General features: G+C 48.5%; 1 protein-coding gene across 1 annotated transcript in view; it reads right to left on the reverse strand.

The window, feature by feature from the left end:
• The window catches only part of PRPF8 (pre-mRNA processing factor 8), a 162,470-nt gene that overhangs the window by 115,008 nt on the left and 22,522 nt on the right, over positions 1-24,940 (reverse strand). The window contains exons 9-16 of the mRNA XM_029610882.1: positions 12,197-12,316; positions 11,914-12,103; positions 11,619-11,738; positions 11,137-11,271; positions 10,424-10,553; positions 10,115-10,311; positions 697-903; positions 307-470 (exon numbers count right to left, since the gene is read on the reverse strand). Of these exons, the coding sequence (XP_029466742.1) occupies positions 307-470; positions 697-903; positions 10,115-10,311; positions 10,424-10,553; positions 11,137-11,271; positions 11,619-11,738; positions 11,914-12,103; positions 12,197-12,316 (1,263 nt within the window). The remainder of the gene's footprint in view (positions 1-306; positions 471-696; positions 904-10,114; positions 10,312-10,423; positions 10,554-11,136; positions 11,272-11,618; positions 11,739-11,913; positions 12,104-12,196; positions 12,317-24,940) is intronic.

Below are 24,940 nucleotides of genomic sequence, written 5' to 3' on the forward strand. Positions count from 1 at the left end.
TATGATATTCCAAATCAACCAGGAACAGCAGCTTTGAAAATAAAGTCAGATTCTCCAGCTCCCTGGCACTGAGAAATTTCATCCAGAGGTTGAGGAGTAAATGAACACTGAAGTGAGAACTGTATTTTAAATTCCACAGTACTCAAGAACCTGCTTTGACCATCAGTTGTGTCTAAACGGAGATTTACTCGCGTTTTCCTCCAGTCATCTGCCAGCTACCCAGCACATATACTACCCCATCTACTAAGGTCACGTTTAGGACTGCACAACAGATGCCCCACCCAACACTGTGGGCATCTTCCTTACCTGTAAGCTTCCTTCAGCCTCTCTAGAGCCAAGATCAGCAGCTTGGTGTCATGCTTATAAGAGAGGGGAGGAAAAGGAATGGGAGAGAACCTCCTGCTCTCTAGCCAGTGAACAGTGGTGGTGTACACGGCTACTGCCTCTTCTGCTGTGATGTACGGGCCGTCCTGCACACAAAACACAGCAGCACTGTTAGATCCCAACTCCTCAGGGAACCCATCCAATTGAGTTTTCAGGATATCCACAATGAACACATGATATTTGCATACAGTGAATACCCTAGAAAGCAAACCAGCTGGGGATCCCCGTCGATGAGTTTGGACGCCAGTGTTAGGGTTAATCATCTCTACAGCAACATCCCAAAGTTGAGCTTCACAGCCTAGGGATTCTCACCTTCAGGTAATTGTGCTGTCTCTCCTGCTCTGCTTTCAGATACAGCCTAGTCAGGCGACCTAAGTTCTTCTTGCACACAGTCTTGTCCACTGTGGCCCCGCGTCGAATACGCTCTCTATTGTAATGTGCTGTGTTAGTCCACCAGTCTGCTTTCGCCTTAACATAGCGTAGAATCATGTTCTCTATGGGAGTTGGAAGCCCAGGTACCTGTAAGAAACCACATATGAGATGGGGGCAAGGAAGGGTTATGCTATATTTGTCTTTCTACTAGTGTAGAAAAGCTGAATATTTATTGGTGCATTTTAAAAAAAAAACCCACCTTTTGGTATAATTAACCACCACATCAGGTTAATTTTTTTTTAAGTAATCTACTGAAGAATCTGGTTGATATACGTTTGCAATATCCCTGTACTATTGTTATTGATAACTTCAGTATTTACAATGAATTAGTATCACCTTGTTCTGCATCTGATTTTTTGCTGGCTACTGAATAGTCAGGTTTTTCACAGACTGTGATGTTCCTACAAATGTTGATGGTCAAATGTTAGACCTGTATTTTGCCCAGATTTGACTAATATAAAATTTCCTTGGATAATATTGTAGCAATGGTGAAGTTACATGATGATTTCTTTTCCCAGTCAAGCCGGTCCATTACCAACAGGTTATGCACACCAACCAGCAGATGGAGACAGATCAGAAGCTCACTGAAGTCACCCCTCATATACTACTGTGCTGACATTAGCCTGCCAGTAACCTCTATCTCCAGCACATGGTGGATGTACTAACCTAGACTCTGGGCTTACTTAGCCTAGCTGACTAGGATATGTGAGAGGTTCCTCTCAGTGACAGTTAGATCAGATCTGAAAGGGCTCCAGAGGTGATGTCACAGATTCCCTCCCTCTATTGAGCAGGCTTCAGTATGGGGAGCTTCTAGGAGAGTAAGGTGTTTGTCTGTGGGATCTCAGTTTCTTTCCCTCTGATCCCCCGCCCCACCCACATGCATGGGTGTCCCTCTGACCAGGGGGGAAAAAAAAAAGTCTGTCTCTTTCAAATTAGCCTGGTTTGCGAGCAGTGATTAATAAAGGGGAACAAACAAAAAAAGAGAGCACTTTTCTTAGCCAATGGAGGAGATCGAAGGATACTGCAAGTGGGGTTTGATGCGATCTGCTTAGACAGATAGCCGTGTTCGGTTGCTGTTCTAAGTTGAGGCCAGTGAGCCGCATGGAGGAGTCAAGATGGCATTGGAAATATTACTGGAGTGACACTTATCCTGGCCTGTCTGGAAGATTTGTCCACAAAATGTAGGCTAATAACTAACTAATCTCAAAACATTCATCCAACTCTTTGAACTCCATCCATTTACAGAATATGCCATTTTCAAAGGTAAATTTAAAATTGGTGGAATTTCCTTTGCATTTTTTCAATAAAGAGATATAGCAAATGCCAAAGAGGCACATGAGATAGACTTTTAAATATCCTTTGAAAAAAGCCCAACACAGCCAGTGTTTCGCAAAATGCTTCATCAGGGGCATATGAACAACAGTATCAAGAGAGTCTTAACCTAAAAATAGTAATGAGGTATTCTTAGACATCGAATCAAATAGTTTTGAAAGATGAAAAAGTATTGTCGACTCCTTTTACTATTAAGATTTCAATTACCCCAATATTGACAGGTAAATGAAACATCAGGGCATGTAGAGAAAGTTCCTGAATGGAATAAAAGACAGTTTTTATGGAGCAATTGGATCTGGAACAGATGAGAGAGGGAGCAATTTTAGATTTAATTCTCAGTGGAGCGCAGGATTTAGTGAGAGAGGTAACTGTGGTGGGGCCGCTTGGCAATAGTGATCATATGATCAAATTTGAATTAATGACTGGAAGGGGGTCTCTGGTGTTAAAATTTCAAAAGGGAAACTTTGATAAAATTAGAAAAATAGTTAGAAAAAAACTGAAAGGTGCAGCTACAAAGGTAAAAAGTGTGCAAGCATGGACATTGTTATAAAATGCCATCCTAGAAGCACAGACCAGATGTATTCCATGCATTAAGATGAAAGGAAGGCAAAACGATTACGGACATGATTAAAAGATGAGGTGAAAGAGGCTATTTTAGACAAAAACCTTCATTCAAAAATTAGAAGAAGGATCCTTCTGAAGAAGATAGTAGAAAGCATAAGCACTGGCCAGTTAAATGTAAGACACTGATAAGACAGACTAAGAGAAAATTTGAAAAGAAGTTGGCCATAAAGGCAAAAACTCACAATAAAAACTTTAAAATATATCCGAAGCAGAAAGCCTGCAAGGGAGTCGGGTTGGACCACTGGATGATATGAAAATTGGTTTCTTACCTGCTAATTTTAATTCCTGTAACACACACCAGAGATCAGAGAAGTTGGTTGTGTATCCCTACCAGCAGGTGGAGTCAGAAAGCAAAGAACTTTGGGCACTGCCATATATAGAAGAGTGCCAACTGCCATACCCCTCAGTATTGACCTGTACCCAAGCCCATGCAAACAGAACTAAGGAACAAAGGGTAGAAACCAACTAAAACTAACTACCACTTTGCCCCATGAACACATAAACCAAACAAACTTCAAAGAACTGCTCCATCAAATTTATCTGCAAAAGGAGCATTGTGAAAAAAGAAAGAAATATAGCAAAGTCTAGCCAGTCAGTCTTTCGAAGGGGTGGGCCTCTGGACTGATCTGTGGTATTACAGGAACGAGAATTAGCAGGTAAGAATCAATTTTCATTTCCTGAACATACCCAGATCAGTCCAGAGAAGTGGGATGTACCAAAGACACCTTACACTGGGCGGGAACCCGAAAGACCCGCAGGGCACTCTCACCGAAAGACGATTCATCCGAAGCCTTAACGTCCAATCAATAATGCTTAGTGAAAGTGTGCACCACACAGCCGCCCAACAGATTTCCTGAGGCAACAGCAACTGACATTCTGTCCAGGAAGTAGCCCGAGCCCTGGTGGAATGAGCTCTGAGACCCAAAGTCACTTGGCGTCCGCAGGCTATGTATGACGAACAAATTGCCTCTTTAATCCAAAGAGAGTTGGATGCCTTAGGACGCTTTCTCCCCCTTCTTAGGACCAAACAGAATGAATAAATGATCGGAATGTTGAAAATCGTTGGTAACTTCCAGGTACCGCAATAAAATGAGTCGTACGTCCAAAAGATGAAGGTCCCTGCCTTGAGAGGACTCCCGAGACCACTGAGGAAACCCTGGAAGCCCCACAGTCTGATTGATGTGAAAGGACGAAACCGTGCGACTGACACCCTATTGTCATAGATCCGAAGAAAGGGGTCACGACACGAAAATGCCTGTAACTCTGAAATCAGACGCGCCGAGCAAATGACCACTAAAAAGACCGTTTTCAACGTTAGATCCTTCAGCAAAGCTCTTCGGATAGGCTTGAAAGGAGGACCACAAAGTACCCGAAGCACTAGGTTCAAACTCCAATCAGGACACACAGAACGGACGGGAGGCCGCAAATGTTTAACTCCCTTGAGAAACCAAGCAATATCCGGTCTGCATACCACTGGGCCAGTCCAGAACCACTAGGACCAGTCCCCTGTGGCGCTTGATCTTGCAAATGACCTTGCCCAGCAGTGGCCACGGAGGGAAGGCAATATAGCAGGTCCTTCTCTGGCCATGCCTGAACCAGGGTGTCATCCCCAGGGGTTGCTGATCTCTTCTGTGACTGGGAATCAGGAGACCTTCGCATTGTGAAATGAGGCAAGCAGGTTGATGGATGGGAAACCCCAGTGATCCACCAGCAGCTGAAAGGCTCTGGATGACAACGTCCATTCTCCTGGATCCAGACTATCTGCTTAGAAAATCTGCTCTGAAGTTGCCTTTTCCTGTGATGTATAAGGCAGAGATCATCCGTAGCTTCAATTCCACCCTTTCCATAAGGAGGTCTATCTCCAGGCACACTTACTGGCTTTGTTCCTCCCTGGCAGTTTAGGTAGGCTACCATTGTTGCGTTGTCTAACACCATGCAGACTGCCTGATCTTGAAGCCTGTGGCTGAACTGTAGACATGCTAATCTGACCGCCCAGGCTTCCAGGCAGTTTATGTTCCAGCACGCCTCTTCCTTGGTCCAATGCCCCTGGGTCACCAGTTCCTTACAGTGAGCTCCCTACCCCCGGAGGCTCGCGTCTGTTGTGAGAACTAGCCATTCCAGAGAGAACAGGCTTATTCCCTTGCTCAGGTGGGCTTCTGCAGCCACCACTGAAGCAGAGCACATACTTCCATTGGTAGGTGAAGGAGAATTAAATAGATCCAGGACAGCGGATTCCAACGTGACAGCAGGGAGCGTTGGAGTGGACACGTGTACCCTTGCCCATGGTACTACCTCTAAGGTTGATGCCATCATCCAGAGGACCTGAAGATAGCTCCACACCCTGGGGGGTATGGTGTTCATCAACCAGCGGACTTGACACATCATCTTCCTTATCCTAGAGGGTGGAAGGGAGACCTTGTCCTGTTTGGTGTAAAAACAGACCTCCAGATACTCTAGGGACTGGGAGGGCTTGAGACTGCTCTTGTCCATGTTGACGACCCAACCAAGCTGCTGAAGCAGGGGCATCACGCTGCGGGTCACCTGGAGGCTCTCCTATAATGGCTTCGCACGAATCAACCAGTCGTCCAAGTATGGGTGCACCAGGATTCCCTATTTCCTCAGTGCCGCCGCCATGACCACCATAATTTTGGAAAATGTTCTGGGGGCGGTAGCCAGGCCAAAGGGCAGCGCCCGGAACTAATAATGGCGGCCTAGCACCGCAAAGCATAGGAAACACTGGTGGTCTTTCCATATTGGAATGTGGAGGTAGGCCTCCAAGAGGTCCAGGGAGGTTAAGAACTTCCCCGGTTGTACGGCCATTATGACTGAGCATACAATTTCCATGCGGAAATGAACTACCCGTAGACAGTTGTCGCTCTTGAAATCCAGGATGGGATGAAAGGAAACCTTCTTGGGCAGGACAAAATAGATGGAATAGCGCCTCGTATGTTCCTGGGGCGCAGGCATTGAAATTATAGCCTTCAAATTGAGGAGCCTTGTGCTGAGTGTGGCATGGGGACATCATGAATATGTCATGTGGAATACTGCGAAACTCCAGCACGTATCCTTCCTGCATGATATCCAGAATCTCCAGGTCCATTCCCCGATGCAAGTGGTCCAGACACATCCACCAATGTAGACTGGAGCGCGCAAAAACAGTCAGTGGTAAACGAAGCTGGAATGGCTGGGAAAGTGGACTCCAGCAGAAGAGCAACGCAGACTGAAGAGGATGCATATAAGCAAAGGCCCACAGGACGAGCTCGAGAGTGGAAGCCATCGATCCCAGAACTTGCAAGTAATCCCAGGCGCTGGGCCGTGGCATGGATCTGAATAAATCCACCTGGGAAACCAACTTGGAAAGCCTCTCTTCTGTAAGAAAAACCTTGCCCAAGACCATATCGAACCTGGCCCCCAGGAACTCCAAGGACTGGGAAGGAGTCAGATGACTCTTGTTGGGATTGACCACTCAGCCTAAGGAAGTCAATCTCTGAAGGACTCGCTGGACCACAGCCTCGCCCGAATCAGCCAGTCGTCCAGATAGGGATGAGCCAGTATGACCTCGCGCCGAAGGGCCGCTGCCACCACCACCATCACCTTGGTGAAAACCCTGGCACGGTGGTGTCGCGAGGCCGAATGGGAGAGCACAAAACTGAAGTGTTGACAGAGGATCGCAATTTCGTAAAAGTTTCTGGTGATCCGGATGAATGGGTATGTGCAGATAAGCTTCTATCAGGTCCAGCGACGCCAGATATTCTACCTTGTGTACGGATGCTATCACAGAGCGCAGAGTTTCCATCCGAAAACGAGGCACCTTCAACATCCGATTGATCTGTTTCAAATCGAGAATGGGGCGAAAGGTTCCTTCCTTTTTCGGTACAATGAAATAGATGGAGTAACGCCCATGCCTCAGTTCTCTGGTAGGAACCGGAATTATGATGCCGAGATCCTGCAAACGCTGCAGGGTCTCTCATACCGCTTGCCTCTTTTGACAGTATGCGCATGGGGACACCATGAAGCGGTCTTGGATCAGCCGTGCAAAATCCAAAGCGTAGCCGTGTTCGATTATGTTTAGGACCCATTGATCCGACGTTACTGTGGTCCACTCCCCTCCAGGAATAAGGACAGCCTGCCCCGATCTTTGGAGTGGACCGGCTGCACTTCATTGTGAGGGCTTGGAGCCCCCATGCGCCCGAGTGGCTCCTTCTCTGAAGGGTCGCCGGCCCTGAAAGGACTGGGTGCCCGTATACTGACTGTTTGGCCCTTGACAAAACGAGGAGCCAGTGGATCGAGAAGAGTGAAAACGTCGAGTCCCCCAAAATCTTGCTCTCTGTGGAAACAAGCTTCTCGTCCGAGGCCTGTCCTCCGGCAGCTTGTGTACCTTGTTCTCCCCCCAGCAACTTGATCATATCTTCCAACTGCTGTCCAAACAGCAATCTTCCCTTGAAGGGCAGAGAACCCAAATGCGCTTTGGAGGATACGTCCACAGACCAAATTCTGCAACCATAGGAGGCGACGTGCTGAGACCATTGTCCTTCCCATGGTCCTTAAAAGATCATACAGTGCATCCGCACTGTAAGCCACCGTAGCCTCCAACCTCTTAGCCTGTTGTGACTGGGCATCAGTAAGCTCCACGGACTCTTGTAAATCTTGGACCCAGCGGAGACTGGCCCACCGAGCGAAGCTGCTGCAGATCGCAGCCTGTACCCCGAGAGCTGATACCTCGAAACTCTTCTTGAGATGTACCTCGAACTTGTGGTCCTGCAAGTCCTTCAAAGCTGTGGCTCTCATCACCGGAATGGTCAACCTCTTCGTCACCGCTGATACAGCACATCCACCTTAGGCACCCTGAGAAGATCCAGCATGTCCTCTGGGAGCAGATACAATTTATCCATGGCTCTACTAACCTTCAACCTCAGATCAGGAGTGTCCCACTCCTTAAATAGTAGGTCAGACACAGACAAGTGGAATGGGACCTCAGACCCAGCATCACCGGATCCATATTAGGCCCAAACCTGGAATCCTCCTGAGGGACTTCAATTCCCAGCTCGTCGAGGATGAATGGAATTAGAGGCCCCAGTTCATCCCTTCGAAAAAAGCAAACCACTTTAGGGTCATCCCCCTCCACCGGAAGGGAGCCCATTTGCTTGGTCGGCGGAGCCTGAGCATCAGGATCCCCATCCATACCCTGATCAGGAGCCGGCCGCAGAGACCCCTTCTGATCTGACAGATCAGAGGATGCGCTGTCCCTCGGACTGACTACGGAGCGAAGCGGATGCTTCTCCTTGGGCGCTCCACTGTGCTTCAGTGCCTGAACCCGCTTTCGGGTCGAGGGTCCCCTGCGATCCAGCTTGTGCCCCTGCCACTTCCCAGCCTTGCGAGCCTTAAAAGCTTTGTGCATTAAAAGCATAAAATCCGAGGTAAACGATGAAAACGCCCCAACTGAGTCATCCCGTTCATTGCCCCCTGCCAAGTCCTCCGCAGCCCCAACCAAACTGTTGCAGAGACAACGGGGGAGGCAAAGGCCCATCCCCCATAGCAGCCTTCTCCTGCTCCCTCATGGTCCTTAAAATGGCCTCTGTTCCCGCGCTGAGCAGGAACAGATCCGGGGCCTGCCTATTCAGAATCGAGGCGCTGGCCCCCCGACGTGGTCACGATCCACCCCCCGCCAAATTCGCTTGGGCCACAACCCCCGGTGACCCCTCCCCACCAGATAAACACATCGTGCAAATACTGGCACGGGAAAGCCGCACGCAGCACAGGCCGCACCACGCAGCATGAGCAGCACTCTACATTTAGCCCAGCTGGAGAGAGGAGATGCGAAAAGAAAGGCCTACCGATCGGGAGCTGTCCATGGTCTGAAGCAGAGCGCACAGTGCAACACTTGCAGAGAGAAAGCAAGGCCAGCAGAGCAGGAGAATTTAAAGGCACAGTACTTTAATTTAATTAAATGCTTTAAAAACTGTGCAGGGGCTAACAAGGTGGGAGCCAGAGACCCCGGGACCACCTTCAGCGGGCAGTTACAGGGTCCTCAACCCTCTGCTCCCGAGCCTCAAATACCAGGGGGGGGGGTGGCCCCACCAGGACCTAACAACCCCCTGGGAGGCTAAAGGGGAAACTAGCTAAAAGATCAAAAAATCTGACCCCTCGCTAACCATTAGGACCTAACTCTGAAGCCTGACCAAAAAAAACCAACTAAATCCTGATAGAAAATACCAGACTCCAGGGAAGCACCTCTTCCACCTGCTGGAGACAAAAGAATACTGACAGACTCTAGGTGGCACCTCAGGGGTATACGACAGAGTCCACAGAAATTGGTCTGTCTCCACCTGCTGGAGGGGAGGTAAAACCCAGGAGTCTGGGCTGATCCGGGTACATACAGGGAACTCTGAAATCGCCTCAGGAATTCTCAACTGGGGGAGGGACCATTGTGTATCATCGCAGGAGAGCGAGGCATAATTTTTTTCTCCAATTTAAAGGTAAATGTTCTTCTTCTAACAAGAACTGTGACCCCGATAAACACCAATGCTGGTGGAGGGATAGCACGTCCACATCTGCTACGAGACAGAGAGATACTGAATGGCTGAGGTCACTGCAGGGGTATATGTAAGGTGACATCAGCTTTGAAACCTGACTCCGTCTCCATCGGTTAACAGGGGAGCATATAACCCATTGGTCTTAAATACATCTGGCTACACGCTAGGAAAACTAGTTTCAGCTCAGGAGCTCAGAAGCTTTCCCTGCTCAGTCTAACATGCCTGAGTCCACTGCACGGGCTGCTTGTCAACCATCTGCTTGAGACAGAGACTACTGGCAGGCTGGTGTCACCACTGATGTATATAAGAAGAGACATCAGCAACAGAAGGAGAGAGAGAAATTCAGAAGACCTGAAGGCAGCACCAGACCCCTACGTGGGGAGTCAAGCCAGCTTCAAGCTTTTAATTCTGTCTCCGTCTCCTTTGCAGGGGGACATAACCCACTGGTCTGGATAAAGAAGGCAGTATGATAAATAAATTGATTTGACAGACATGCAAGGCTCAGAAAAAGGAAAGATAGAATTGCTTCAGAAATGAGGAGAGAAGTAGCTTTTTTTTTTTTTTGTCAGACTGCAGATTTGCACCTCTACCATCTTATAGAGACAGATAAATATTGAAGGACTGCAGATGGCACTCTCAGATATGTAGCAGTACTCAAAAGTTTTTGTTCTTTGCCTCCATCTGCTGGTAGGGATGCAAAACCCACTTGTCTGGACTGATCTGGGTATGAACAGGAATGAGGAGAGAAGTAGCATGCGAGTCTAGCTAAGGTGCATACTTTGTCATACCCCAGCTGTGGGCACACCTACCTTCCAGGGGATGTTGGCCTTCCAGCACCTCCAGGCCTCACTCAGGTGCTGCAGGATAGTTCTGGCTTTGTTTTGCTTGATCCCCTCAGGCATCATATCCAGAATGTCATGCATGACAGCTGCTCGCAACTCCAGGTCAAAGTGAGACTCCACACGTTGCTTTGTCACAGTCTTAGCAACGCCCTTGGAGTGGCGCCCTGAGAAGAAAAGAAAACACGCAAACCACATAAGAAAATGGCACCTGCATTCTCCCTGGACGTAAGCTGTGAAACAAGATGCAGCACAGGATTGCATCACTGTGCAACTCACCTTCAAACTGTCTGGCCAGCAGGTTCCCAAGCCATCGTTCCAGCAAAGGTGTGATACCACGCATGAAAAACAGCCAAACTCTCCAGCCTGCAGCCCAAAAACCACAGCCAGGCCCCTTTCCCACAGGACCCTTCAAAGAATTGAGCAGAGTCAGATTAGACCTTCACCGTAAGAGAAGCACATTTTCCTTTTTCTTAGCTTTAGATTCATTTATTTTACTCTAGGCTCAGCCATGGCCTATACTCATCTCCCTTCCCTTGCATCTACTGAAACCTCCCCACTCTCAGACTGCTATCCCTCACTGGAAACACCCACCTCCTTTTTCCCCACCTTCAGTGTACTCCCTGTTTTTAGTTTTGGAGGAAATCCCTGGACACAAAGCACACTTCTGCCTCTTCCCAGGGCTTGGAGACACAACACGTGCAGCCCCTTTCTCAGACTCAGTAGTACATTTACAAACAAACACCATGATACAGATAAAGTGCTGTGTCTCATGGAAATGAAATATATGCCTGTACTGCTAAAGAAAAAAAAACTCAGCCTAAAAGCATTTTTTCGTTGAGTCCCCACCAACCCAGAAAAGAACAGGAAGTAAAGTAGAAGCAAAATGTTTTTCCAAAGAGAATGGACAGCTTGGAGGGAAAGCAAAAAGGCAAAGCACCAAGAAGTGATCCCCATGAGAGAGGAAAGAGGAGAGGCAGGCCATCTCTCACCGTGTTGAATCTGTAGTAGATCAGGTGCTTCAGGTCCTTACACATGCGGATCTGTCTCATCAGTTTATACTTGTATCGGTACATCCCTGTCAATTGACCCACGTGGGCGAAGATATATTGCAAGCCGTCTGCCAACTGAGAGAAAGCGAGGGAGTGTGAACGCGTGCCCCACTGCTCAGAGCACAGCTGCAAAGGCAAAACCCCTCCACAGCTGCCAAAGCCATCTCTAAAGTGTACACGAATCACATCAAGAGTTGGAGCAATATTTCTAAAACCATATCAAGCTCATCATATATTAAATGACTGAAAAGATTTGGTATAAAATTGAGGATTGTATCTTCAGGAAGAGAATTACCCATACTATGATCTTATAGGGTTTGCCTGCATGTTTGTTCTTTTTATTTTTATGTTTTTAACTGCTATGAACATGGGTCCTGAGCAGTACATACATTTTTTTTGCCTTCTAAAGCGGGTCACACTACCTGAAAGGCATCAACGTTCCCCAGTCGGTACTGTACATGGCTGTCCACCACCAGCTTGGTGAGACGCAGAACTTCTCGGCACAAATGGAAGGCATTTCCAAACCGAGACTTCTTGCGCTCCTGGGAAGCAATGATACACCATTAGAATAACAATCACAGACCTTCTCTAGCTCAGCCAGCAACTGCATCTCATGGCTTTCCTGACCAGGAAGGCAGACATACACAAAGCTCAAACAGTTAGGGACTGATTCAACAATAAGGTAGGAGGGAAGAGAGGCTACAAATGGAATAGTACCTTGGTGGTCAGGGTTTTGACTGGTTTCAGGTTAAAGTTGTAATCTAGATGGAGATAGTTGAGATTCTTTCTGTGGATAAGTAAGTTCAGCATATTGTAGCCTTGACGGCAAACCTGTAGTCCAACCTCCACCCAGTCCAGTTTTGTCGACTGGAAGAACTTAGTGGCCTTGAAGGAGCGGAACAGATACCTACAGACAGAGGGAGAAGTGAGAGCTCATCAGGTCCTGCAGTACCTTGCGCGACAACCGTCCAGCATCCTATAAACCAGCCATTTTGCCCACCTCTTTTTCTGTGCTTTGGGGGGTCGGTGCTTCAGTGCATTGAGTACGTAGTACTTCAGCAGCTTCTGATAAGAGACTCTTACTTTAACTGGCTGACCTGCCGGACAGTGCTCTCGGTACCTAAGGGTAAAAGATGAACCACAAAATCTCACAGTTAAGGATATAGATGGAGATGCAGAAAAGAGAAAGAAAGCCTAAGCTTCAATACAAGAAAATTAAAAAAGATGTTTAATAGTAAAGTGTGGTAGACGTGGGTAAGCATACAGGTCATTGGAGAAATTACTTATCTGGTAATTTCGTTTTCCTTAGTGTGGATAGATGGACTCAGGACCAATGGGTTTATGCTCCCCTGCTAGCAGATGGAGACCGTCAGGTTTCAAAGCTGACGTCACCCAAGATACACCCCCCTGCAGTGACTTCAGCCCTTCAAGTATTCTCTTCACAAAAGTCACTGTGCACATACTATCGAAAAAACATGATTAAAAAAGGAAAATTGGTTCTTACCTGTAGTATCACAGATCAGTCCAGACTCCTGGGTACATGCATCCCTGCCAGCAGATGGAGACCGAGAAAGTTTCACTGACACTGCTTCATAAACCCCAGTGCCACCTGCAGTTCCTCAGTACTGATCTGTATCCAAGCATAACAACTGACAAACCAATGCAAAACCACACTAATTAAAATATTGAAAAGTACTAAACTGCTTCAAACAAGCCTGCATGCATAAGAACAAAACTACAGCTCTGCGGTCAGCTCTCCACCTTCACCAATTGTTCGGGTTCTGGACTGATTCGTGGTACTACAAGAACGAAAATTAGTAGGTAAGAACTAATTTTCCTTTCCCTGTACGTACCCAGATCAGATGAGACTCCTGGGATGTACCAAAGCCCCTTACTTAGGGTGGAACCTGGAGACTCCCGCACGCAGAACACTTTCGCCAAATGAAGGGGAGCCTGAATCTCCCACATCTAAGCAATAGTGTCTTGTGAAGGTATGTAGCGACTTCCAAGTTGCTGCCCTGCAAATCTCCTGAGGAGACACCAGTTGCACCTCCACCCAGGAGGTCGTCTGCGAACACGTAGAATGAGTCCGCAAGCCCTCCGAAATTTCACGACCGCAAGTAATGTTAAGTAGACCCAATCACCTCTTTCAACCAATGCTCAATAGTAGCTTTAGAAGCTTTGAAACCACGTTTCGCGCCATTCCACAAAACGGTGACCTCCTGAAATCATTCGTCACCTCTAAGTAATGCAATAGAACTCACCGAACATCTAACTGCTTGAGCTCCTTTGCCTGAGCAGCAGATGTATCTACAGATGGAAAGGCTGGAAGGTCCACCGTCTGGGTTCACATGAAAGGCAGACACCACTTTCAGCAAAAAAGAAGGCACCATCCTCAATAAAACCCCCATATTCAATATCTGAAGGAAGGGATCCTGACAGGACAACGCTTGCAATTCCAAAAATCCTTCTAGCCGAGAATTTCACCACGAGAAAAACCACTTTGAAAGTCAAGTCCTTCAGAATTGCTCACCACAGAGATTCAAAAGGAGCTGCACACCAACCTTGGAGGACCAGATTAAGATTCCAGGATAGACAAACTCTTCTGACCAGAGGACGCAAATTCTTTATTCCTCTAAGGAACCTAATAACATCCAGATGAGCTGAAATAGCGGAACCTTCAATCTTTCCACGAAGACAGCCCAAGGCCGCCACCTGCACCTTAAGAGAGCTAGGAGACAAGCCTTTAGCGAAACCATCTTGGAAAAAAAGACAAAATGTCAGAGACGGAGGACCTGAGAGCCCGGACTCCATTAGCAGTGCACCAGGACTCAAACACCTCCCAGACTCTGATGTAAGCCATATTAGTGGATCTCCTTTTAGCCTGCAATAATATAGTTATGACAGACTCCAGATAATCTCTACGCCTTAATTGCCACCTTTCAAAAGCCATGTCGCTAGACAGAAGTGAGCAGCCTGGTCTGAAAATATGGGACCCTGACGCAGTAGACCCATCAAATGACTGAAGCGAATCGGCCCATCCATCGCCAAGTTGACCAGATCTGCAAACCACAGATGGCGTGGCCACTCTGGAGCGATCAAAATCACCTCGCCATCAGCTTCATGCAGACACCTTCGACTGAAGAATCAAAATGCTTTGGCATTCTGACGAGTCATCATTAAATCTACATCAGGATATCCCTACCGATCTCCGATGAGTCTCATCGCGGCCTCCGACAATTCCCACTAACCTGGGTCTAACTGAGTCCGACTCAAGAAATTCGCTTGAGCCTTTGACCCCAGCTATGTGGGACGCCACTATGCACTCTAAGTATCTCTCTGCCCACAGAATAAACTCATGAGCTTCCTGATTACTGCCTGGCTCTTGGTTCCGCCCTGCCAATTGATATAAGCTACCACTGTCATATTGTCCGAAAGAATCCTCACCGATCGACCTCTCACAAAACGGTAAGAACTTTTGTAAGTCTAGGCGGACCGCCCTGGTCTCCAACCAGTTTATAGACCATGCAGATTCTCTCGCAGACCAGATACCCTGGACTGAACGATTCTGTCAAACAGCTCCCCATCCAGAGAGAGACTGGCATCAGTAGAACTATCATCCAGTCCGGTATCTCAAGGTCCACCCTTTTAAGATTGGAAGTCTGAAGCCACCAAGAAAGATTCTCTCTATCTATGCCCTTGAGAAGCAATGGTAGCTGAAATTCCTCTGAGATCAGCTTCCAACGAGCCAAAAGCACCCTTTGTAAGGGCCTCATATGAAAAAATGCCCATGGAACCAAATCCAGAGTTGAAGCCATTGAGCCCAGAACCTGCAAGTAATCCCAGACCTTGGGCATGCGCAAGTGCAACAACCACCGTACTCGACTCTGCAGATTTAGAACACTCTCCTAAAAGATACACTTTGCCGATCAGAGTGTCAAACCAAGTGCCCAGATACGCCAAGGATTGAGTCAGTGTCAAATGACTTCACCGTCTTTACCAACCAACCGAATGACTGAAGAACCTCGAGAACTTTGCGAACAGACTAGTGACAGAGAACCTCCGCCTTTGCCTGATTAGCCAGTCATCCAGATATGGGTGCGCCAGGACCTCTTCCTTCCGGAGCGCTGCCTTGGTGAAGGTGCATAGGGTTGTGGCCAGTCCAAAAGGAAAGGCCTGAAACTGAAAATGTTGACCCAGGGCCATGAAGCGAAGAAAAACACTGCGAGCCCTGATGGATAGGCCATGAGATCCAGGGAAGCCAGAAACTCCCCATTGCGAACCGCCGCTATCACGGACTGCAAGGTCTCCATCCGGAAGCATGGCACCTCCAGGGCTGCATTCACCTTTTTTAAATAGAGTATCAGGCGAAATATGCCCTCCTTCTTTGGGACAACAAAATGGAGTAGTCTCATGTGTGAACTTCCGCAAAGGGAACCGGAATTACAGCTCCTAAGTGCTGGAGACAATCTAGGGTTTCCTGGGATCACAGGGGGAAATTAGAAACAGTTCGAACGGGCCAAGCAAATTCTAAAGCGTAGCCGTTTCTCACCACACTGAACGCACTGTCCTGCGTAATTCTGGCCCACTCGTTGTAAAATTGAGTCAAGCGATCGCCTATAATAGGAACATCTGAGTTGACCGGCCTCGCCTCACTAGACTGACTTACTGTCAGACAAAGATCCCCCAGCGGCTCCTCGGAACTGCCTCCGAGCACCCCGAAAGGATTGTTCCCAGGACTGCCCTCAAGGAGAGAACTGCCTCTGAGAACGTGGCATGGCCCTCGTGGGCCTCGATCTCCTATCAGTTCGAAACAGAAATTGTACCTGAAAAAACCTTTTGGCTTTAGGCTTACCCTCAGGCAAATGGAGTGCCTTATCTCCGAGAGATTGAATCAGGTGTTCAAGATCTTCCCCAAACAAAAGGTGACCCTTGAAGGGCAGCGAGCTCAACTGTACCTTGGAGGAGACATCCACTGCTCAGTTATGCAACCAGGGCAATCTCCTGGCTGCCACAGCAGAAGCCATACCTAGAGAACGTGGTACCAAATCATAGAGCACATCCACCCTGTAAGCCACGGCAGCCTCAATGAGCTCAGCCCTGTCTGTGGGTTCCCCTGACTTCGGATAAGTGTTCCTGCATCTGTTGCACCCAGTGGAGGCACGCACATTGCATTAAGCTAGCACAGATTGACGCTTAAAAAAACCTAAGGCTGAGACTTCAAAAATCCGCTTGAAGTGCACCTCTAACTTGTGATCCTGTACGTCCTTTAACGCCACGGAACCTATTATGGGAATAGCAGTCCTCTTAGCAACCATGGCCACCACAGCATCTACTTTAGGGAGTGCAAAACACTCCAAGTCTTGCTCCGGTAGGGGACAGAGCTTCCCCATGGTCCTACGACCTTCAAGCCAGAATCGGGTGTCCCCCATTCTGCCTCAACTATCCTCTTATGGAAAGGACATCAGGGGACTCCTTAATCCATCAAGGACCAGATCCGCTCCCTTTAAATCCGGGTCATCTTGGGGCATCTTGACCCCTAACACCTGAAAAGCCAGAAGGAAGCAAAAAACATCCAGCTCCTCCCTCTGAAAGAGGTGTACCACCTTCGGGTCATCTGCCCAGGGAGCAGACCCCACAGGGTCATCTCCTTGACTGCATCCCAGGCTGCCGGATCAACCAGACCCCTCGGTGCCCCTTGGTCAAGCTCGTCTCCTGTCTCCCTAGGAGCGGACTCCTTGGATTCATCTCTCCCTGAGCAGCCCCCCGAACAAGGACTGAACAGGAGAAATTCTTTGCCTGCCCAACTTAGCCTGAACTAAACCAGAATCCACCCTCTGCACAGGCTAGGCCAGTAGGGGCTGAAAATGTGAGTCTCCACCAGTAGATTGCTGCCATGTCAAAAAGGCATCAGGGAGTAACAAAACAAATTCAGGTGAAAAAGAACTAATTGCTCCAGCCCCCTCAGGGCATCCTGCAGGGACCGGCAGTAGAGGGTTTTCCTCCCCCCTCCAGGTCCATTCCCAAAGTCGGATCGGGCTGGGGACAAACGTGGAGGACCCTCCCCCACTCTGAGGGCACAGGAACAGGTGCCGAAAAAATACAAAATGGCTGCCGCTCCTGCGCTGGTCATGTTAGAAGCAGCGTCCGAGCCCCTGCACACACCCGCCCCCGAATCGCCCGACCTGCAACACTGCTTCATACCACCGGAGGAGCCCTCCCCTCCCTCAAGACCATCTGAGCACAGCCCACCCCTGTTAAGCCACGAACAAGCTGAGCAGCATGCGCGGCACCGCAGGCCATCATGGAGAGGAAAGTCACCGACACAGGGAGACCCAAAGAGCAATAAAAACCAAAAAGAAAACAGTCCCCTGCGGAAATACAGCCCCTCTTACCACCAAAATGAGAAGAAAAGGTCGCCCGCACAGCCGTGCTGTGCCTTGCCTGACTGAAGCAAATACCTTTTTTTTTTCTGGTCAACAAAAACTATCTTCCTGAGATTTAGAGCCTAAAAAAAAAAATAAGGCATGTCTCGGGAATACGGGATCAAAACCGCAATGGAGACTGCAGCTGCCTTGGCGGCCTCGTGACGGGGAGGGATCTGGACAACCAGATTTACACCCCACGGGTGCACAGACGGGTACACAGAAGGGTAACAACCCCCAGCCCATCTGACTCAACCGGACAGGGTAGGACCTAAAAGGATTCCTTGAAGAGAAAAATAAAGAAACCCCTGGGAGGAAAGCTCAAAAGAAAAAAAAAAAAAAAGTCATCCAAAACTATAGAACTGCAGGTTTCACACCCTTTGCCATCTGCTGGAGACCGAGAAACTCTGAGGAACTGCAGGTGGCACTGTGGTTTATGAAGCAGTGTCAGTGAAACTTTCTCTGTCTCCATCTGCTGGCAGGAATGCATAAACCCAGGAGTCTGGACTGATCTGGGTACGTACATGGAACGGATAACTGTAACTGTACTCAACCAGACACTGAACCCTGGTAAGATTACAGATGCCCTGATCTAGGGACTGGAAGATGGCTTACCCGTAATCTCCATGGGCGAATCCTTGGCGAGTTCTTGGGCAGCTGTGGGTGGGATACTGGGTCCATCTGTCTACACTAAGGAAAATGAAATTATCAGGTAAGTAATTTCTCCATTTCCTAGTATGTAGCCAGATGGATTCAGGAACAATGGGATGTACAAAAGCTACTCCTGATCAGGGCAGGAGGCTGCCCATGGTTTGGTTAACTCCACTCTTGCAAAGGCTGTGTCTTCTTGTGCTTGGACGTCCAGGCAATAGAATCTGGAGAAGGTGTGCAAGGAGGACCCTGTCACTGCTGAGCAGATGTCAACAGGAGACAGTAGCTTAGCTTCCACCCAGGATACTGCCTGGGCCCTAGTGGAATGAGCTTTAACCTGAAGGGGTAAAGGCTTTCTTGCCTCTACACAAGCTCATCTGATCACTTCCTTGATCCAGTGAGTTATAGTAGCTCGTGAAGCTGCTTCGCCTGGTTTCTTTCCACCATGAACAACAAATAAGAAGTCCGTCTTGCACACTGGTTCTGAACATTCTAGATACTGTACTAAAAGCCTACTGACATTTAAGTGGCATAGGAGGTGGTAGTCTGCCGTGTCCTTGTGTCTATCTAGAGATGGTAAGGAAATGGGCTGGTTCAGGTGAAACTCCCAGGCTACCTTTGGCAAGAAGGAAGGAACAATGTGAAGCTGTAACGTTCCTGGAGGAACGGCTCCCGACATGACAGCACCTTTAGTTAGAGATGAGACGAGCATATCACCACCAAGAATACAGTGTTCAGCATTTCCAAGTAGAGACAGACTGAAAGGAAGACTCTGCTAAAAGGTCCAATATTAGATTGAAGTTCCATAGGGGGACAGGCCACTTTAAGGGTGGTCGGAGGTGTTTAACCCCACATTGGAAAAAGGTCAAATCCGGATGTGGGCTCCGTTCACCTTGCCTCTGAAACAGGAGAGAGAGACATCACCTGGATCTTCAAGGAGTTGAGGGGCAACCCTTTGTTCAGATTGTCCTGTAAAAATTCCAGAATCATGGGGGATCTTGGTTGTTCGACGGGGCACCCCGTGTTCCTTGCACAAGGCCTCAATATTCTCCAGATACGTACATAGGCCAGGGACGTTGAGAACTTGTCGCACACGGAGCAAAGTGGCAATTACTGCCATTGAATATCCACGCTTCGTCAGGCGAACCCTCTCAGGGGCCACACCGTAAGATAAAAACAGGGGTTGTCTTTGTGAAGGATCGGACCTTATTGGAGAAGGTCTCTGTGCTGAGGGAGGCATAGGGGGCTCTCCACCAGAAGCCTCCGCATGTCTGCATACCACGGGCGTCTGGGCCAATCCTGGGCCACCAGGAGGACTAATTCTCTGTGGCATTTGATCTTGCAAACAACCTTGCCCAGCAGAGGCCACAGAGGGAGGGGTACAGTCAGTCCTCCTCTGGCTAGGCCTGGGCTAGGGCGGCGATCCCTTGGGAGTGCTGATCTCATCTGTGACTGAAGAATCAGGGGACCTTCACATTGTGAGATGTGGCAAGTAGATCGATGGATGGGAGGCCCCAGCGATCTACCAGGATCTGGAAGGCTCTGGTCGACAACACCTATTTCTCCTGGATTCACACTCTCCCTACTGAGAAACTCTGCCCCGATGTGGTCTTTACCCACAATGTGGGAGGCCAAGATCCCTTGTAGATTTAACTCCATCCATTCCATAAGGGGGTCTATTTCCAAAGCCACTTGGTGGCTTTTGATTCCTCCCTGGCGGTTGATGTAGGCTACCGCTGTTACGTTGTCTGACATCATGCAGACCGACTGGCCCTGGAGTCTGTAGCTGAATTGTAGGCATGCTAACCTGACAGCTCAGGCTTCCAGGCGGTTTATGTTCCAGCACACTTCTTCCATGGTCTATCGCCACTGGGTTGTCAGTTCCTGACAGTGACCTCCCCACCCTCGGAGGCTTGCGTCTGTCGGGAGGAATAACCAGTTTGGTGGGGACAGGCTTACACCCTTGCTTAGGTGAACTTCTTGTAGCCACCAGTGGAGCCGAGAACATACTTCTATCATAAGTGGAGGTGAATCAAGTAGTCTTGAGACAGTGGGTTCCAATGTGACAGCAGGGAGTGTTGGAGTGGCTGCATGTGAGCCCTCGCCCACAGTACTACCTCCAGTGTTGACACCATCAGTCCAAGGACCTGAAGACAGCTCCACACTCTGGGGTGCATCGTATTCATCAACCAACGCACTTGGCAGAGCAGCTTCCTTATCCTCAAAGGGGGGAGGATGACTGTCCTGCTTGGTGTCAAACCGGACTCCCAGGTACTCTAAGGACTGGGAGAGCTTAAGGCTGCTCTTGTTCATGTTCACGACCTAACCCCTGAAGCAGGGACATGACCCCTGCTGGTCACCTGGAGTCCCTCTTCCAACAACTTCTCCTGGATCAGCTAGTCGCCTAAATAAGGGTGCACCAGGATCCCTTCTTTCCTCAGTGCTTCTGTCACAACCACCATAAGTGTGGAGAATGTTCTGGGGATGGTTCCCAGGAATATGAAGCTAGGCCTCCGAGAGGTCCAGGGAGGTTAAGAACTCTCCCAGCTGTACGGCCATTATGATGGCGCTGAGAGTTTCCATACAAAAGTGGAATATCCACAGATGACGACTGATGCTCTTGAGGTCCAGGATGGGGAGAAATGAACTTTCCTTCTTGGAAACAATGAAATAGATGGAATAACGCCCCATATTTTCCTGGGGATGTAGGTACCAGCGTTACAGCCCTCAAACTGAGGAGCCTTATCAATGTAGATGCCACTGCCAGTTTCTTGTGCTGGGAGTGACAGGGTGACATCATGAACATGTCCCAAGGGATGCTGCGAAATTCCAGAGCATATCCTTCTCATATTATGTCCAGTATTTTTTATTTTATTTGAGTTTTATATACCATCGTTCGGTTTTGCCATCACAACGGTTTACAAGTTTCAATCTAGTTAACAGTCTTAACAATGTAGTACAACATTGTAATAAAAGTGCCATTAGTCCGACGTGATCGCGACCCACCGCTGATAGAAGAGATAGTCGGCTCCAGTCATGGAAAGTAGCAAGAGGCTTTCCGTAGGGAGATGAGATTGGACCAAGGAATCTGGCACTTTCTCCGTGTCATCTGGGTCCCTGCCAGGGATACCCTTGGCGAGACAAGGCATGCCTTGAGGTCTGTCAATAGCTGTGGGAGAGGGTTTTTTTTGTTTTTTTTTAAACGGATGGAACCTCCAACAGGACAGGGGCCAGTGAGGTAGCAGGCTGTGCCTGTGAGACAGCTTTCATGGCCCTGAAAAAAATTCCATCCTAGAGAAGACAGGAGTACTGGGGTAGGTGGTAGGTGCCGCTGAATTTCCTTCTCCTACGGATGGCCCAGTCCTGGGGTACAAGGATCTGGGGTGCTTCCAGCTAAGGCTGTGGCTATTCCATCATCTGAAGCTGGGCTTAAAGTCCGAGAAAGTTAACTCTTCTTGGACTTCCTCATAATGCTGACAGGTTGAAATTTAGGTCAGGCTGAGAAAGCTTAATACAACAAGCAGCCCAGAGAGCAAAGCACTTAGGATCCTTGGTTGCCGGTAACTGTGCGGTCCAATCGGCTCGCGCTTAAAAAATTATCTGCGCACAAATTTAGAGTTTCTAGATGGGGCGCGGAAAGGCGGGCGCTCAGCTTTTCCTGTATGCGTTTACAAAGTTATGCGCATAAGAATGCACTGATGTCACAAGCACAATGCAAGCGCTGTCAGAATTGTGTGCATAAGTATGCGCTGACGTTATGCGCGCAGTCGACGTACTATGAGTACCGGCTTTCTATGTGGAGCCATACAACACATACAGCAACGCGCGCAAGATGGCGCCGATGAGGCAGACCACGTGGTGTGCCTAATGCGGGGCCAAGCCCATTGAGGGCTGCTCAACCCACTCGGAGGCCCGCGGAAGCGGGAACGACACTGGTACAGATAAGGCCGTGGCTGACCCGTCCTCTGACTGGGAGGGGCCGGGCTTGGAAGTTCTGAGAGTCCAGCCCTCCTGGGCCTCCTCACAGTGCTGACACAGGAAGGATTCCAGGTCAGACTGTGCAGCCCTAATATGGCAGGCAACAGAGTGTCGCTTGTGCTTCTTTGCTGCCGGCGCCATAGTTGATGTGCATTCAGCCGGCTATTGCTTGGATTTGAGCGCGCACAGATCCGCCCTGATGCACATACGTAAAAGCGCCGTCCTTGAGCGCGAACGTATGCATCCAGTTGTGCACGAGCATATGCGTGCACTTATGCGTGCTGGTATGTGCACAGTTATGCACTCAGGTACGCGTGCACATATGCATGCGATAAGCGCACAGCAGGGCCGGCCCGCACTGCGCATACCTATCTATGGGGAAAATGGCACCGCACAAAACCGCGTGCAAGATGGTACCGCAGCAGCCTGCCATGTGGAGTGCCCACTGAGCCTGAAGCGGGGCCTAGACCATCGGGGGGCCACTCAACCCGCTCAGAAGCCCCTTTCGCTGCCCCAATGGGATCGGGAATGTTGTCAGTATGGCGCGCCGAGCAAGGAAACCGAGGGAAAGACTTACCAAAGCCCTTCCATATATCTGAATCGGAGGAATCCTTTTACTTACCTGGGCTCAGCACTTGCCGGCTGAGTACAGAGACCATCTCCAGCTGAGGGGGGAAAACGGCTTTGGCCGTCAACGCCACGCTCAGCTTCCTGCACCCGCTGCCTTTCAGCTGCTTCAGCAGCAAAGTCCATGCCGGAAACCGGCTACCGGACCAAGGCACACCTCTGTAGGATCTCAGAAATTGCCTCAGGAATTCTCAACTGGGGGAGAGACCTTTAGTTTTCACTGCAGGAGAGCGGGGCTCAATCTTTCTCCAATTTAAAGGAAATTTTTCCTTCTGAGTACTGCAATACCGCTAAACACCAATGATAGTGCAGGGATAGCACGTCCACGTCTGCTAGGAGACAGAGAGATACTGACTAGCTGATGTCACTGCAGGGGTATATCAAAAGTGACATCAGCTTTGAAACCTGACTCAGTCTCCATCTGCAAGCAGAGGAGCATATAACCCTTTGGTCCTGAATCCATCTTGCTACATGCTAGGAAACATATACTACATCAGTGATGCTACAGGCGGAAGAGTGACAAAGCGGAAGAGACTGGCTGGTACTGGGATAGACAAAATTGCATATTCTTTCGGAATAGGGACAGGCAGCACGTGAGCCAGAAGGCGCGTGGCAGAGTGTGTCAAAAGCATCATGTTGTATAGGATATAGCTCAGATGATACTAGCATATCTCTTAAGATGGCAATCACGAGTAAATGCAAACCAGGGCGGGGGAAGGGGGATTTTGAAACACACAGCGTATTACTGAACACACACGACCAACTTTTGAAGAAAATGGCAGTACAGAAACGTTCAGAAGATGAAGGCCGTGTCAGAGTAGTTAAATCACAAGCAGACTGTGATACATTGCAGGAGGACCTTGCAAGACTTGAAGATTGGACATCCAAATGGCAGATAAAATTTAAGGTGGACAAGTGAAAGGTGTTGCATATAGGGCAAAAATAACCCTTGCTGTAGTTACACGACGTTAGGTTCCATATTAGGAGCTACCACCCAGGAAAAAGATATAGGCATCATAGTGGATAATACTTTAAAATAGTCAGCTCAGTGTGCTGCAGCAGTCAAAAAAGCAAATAGAATGTTGGGAATTATTAGGAAGGGAATGGTTAATAGAACGGAAAATGTCATAATGCCTCTATAAATGCTCCATGGTGAGACCACACCTTGAATACTGTGTACAATTCTGGTCGCCGCATCTCAAAAAAGATACAGTTGCGATGGAGAAGGTACAGAGAAGGGCAACCAAAATGATAAAGGGGATGGAACAGCTTCCCTATGAGGAAAGGCTGAAGAGGTTAGGGCTGTTCAGCTTGGAGAAGAGACGGCTGAGGTGGGATATGATAGAGGTCTTTAAGATCATGAGAGGTCTTGAACGAGTAGATGTGACTCGGTTATTTTCACTTTCGAATAATAGAAGGACTAGGGGGCATTCCATGAAGTTAGCAAGTAGCACATTTAAGACTAATCTGAGAAAATTCTTTTTCACTCAACGCACAATAAAGCTCTGGAATTTGTTGCCAGAGGATGTAGTTAGTGTAGCTGGGTTCAAAAAAAGGTTTGGATAAGTTCTTGGAGGAGAAGTCCATTAATGGCTATTAATCAATTATACTTAGGGAACAACCACTGCTATTAATTGCATCAGTAGCATGGGATCTTCTTAGTGTTTGGGTAATTGCCAGGTTCTTGTGGCCTGGTTTTGGCCTCTGTTGGAAACAGGATGCTGGGCTTGATGGACCCTTGGTCTGACCCAGCATGGCAATTTCTTATGTGGCAATAGAAGCAGCTCACGGTTACTGTAAAACGTGTGTTTCATAGCGCATTTCAAAAGTTTATACGGATAACCACGTGATTGAAAGCATGTGAACATAGATCGAGCCTGAATCATTAAGTCATCCCGGGAGGAACAGTCTCTCCTAAGATGAAAGAACTGGCTGACCGGTATATTTTCATGCAAGATTTTAGGAAGATGACTTGTGAAGTGAAGAACAATGTTGCGGTCAGTGGGTTTACGAAAAAGCCAGGTGGAAAAGACACCACAATGCAGTGTGATAGAAATGTACAA

This window comes from Rhinatrema bivittatum, chromosome 8 (assembly GCF_901001135.1).
Source record: "Rhinatrema bivittatum chromosome 8, aRhiBiv1.1, whole genome shotgun sequence".
Classification (NCBI taxonomy): Eukaryota; Metazoa; Chordata; class Amphibia; order Gymnophiona; family Rhinatrematidae; genus Rhinatrema; species Rhinatrema bivittatum.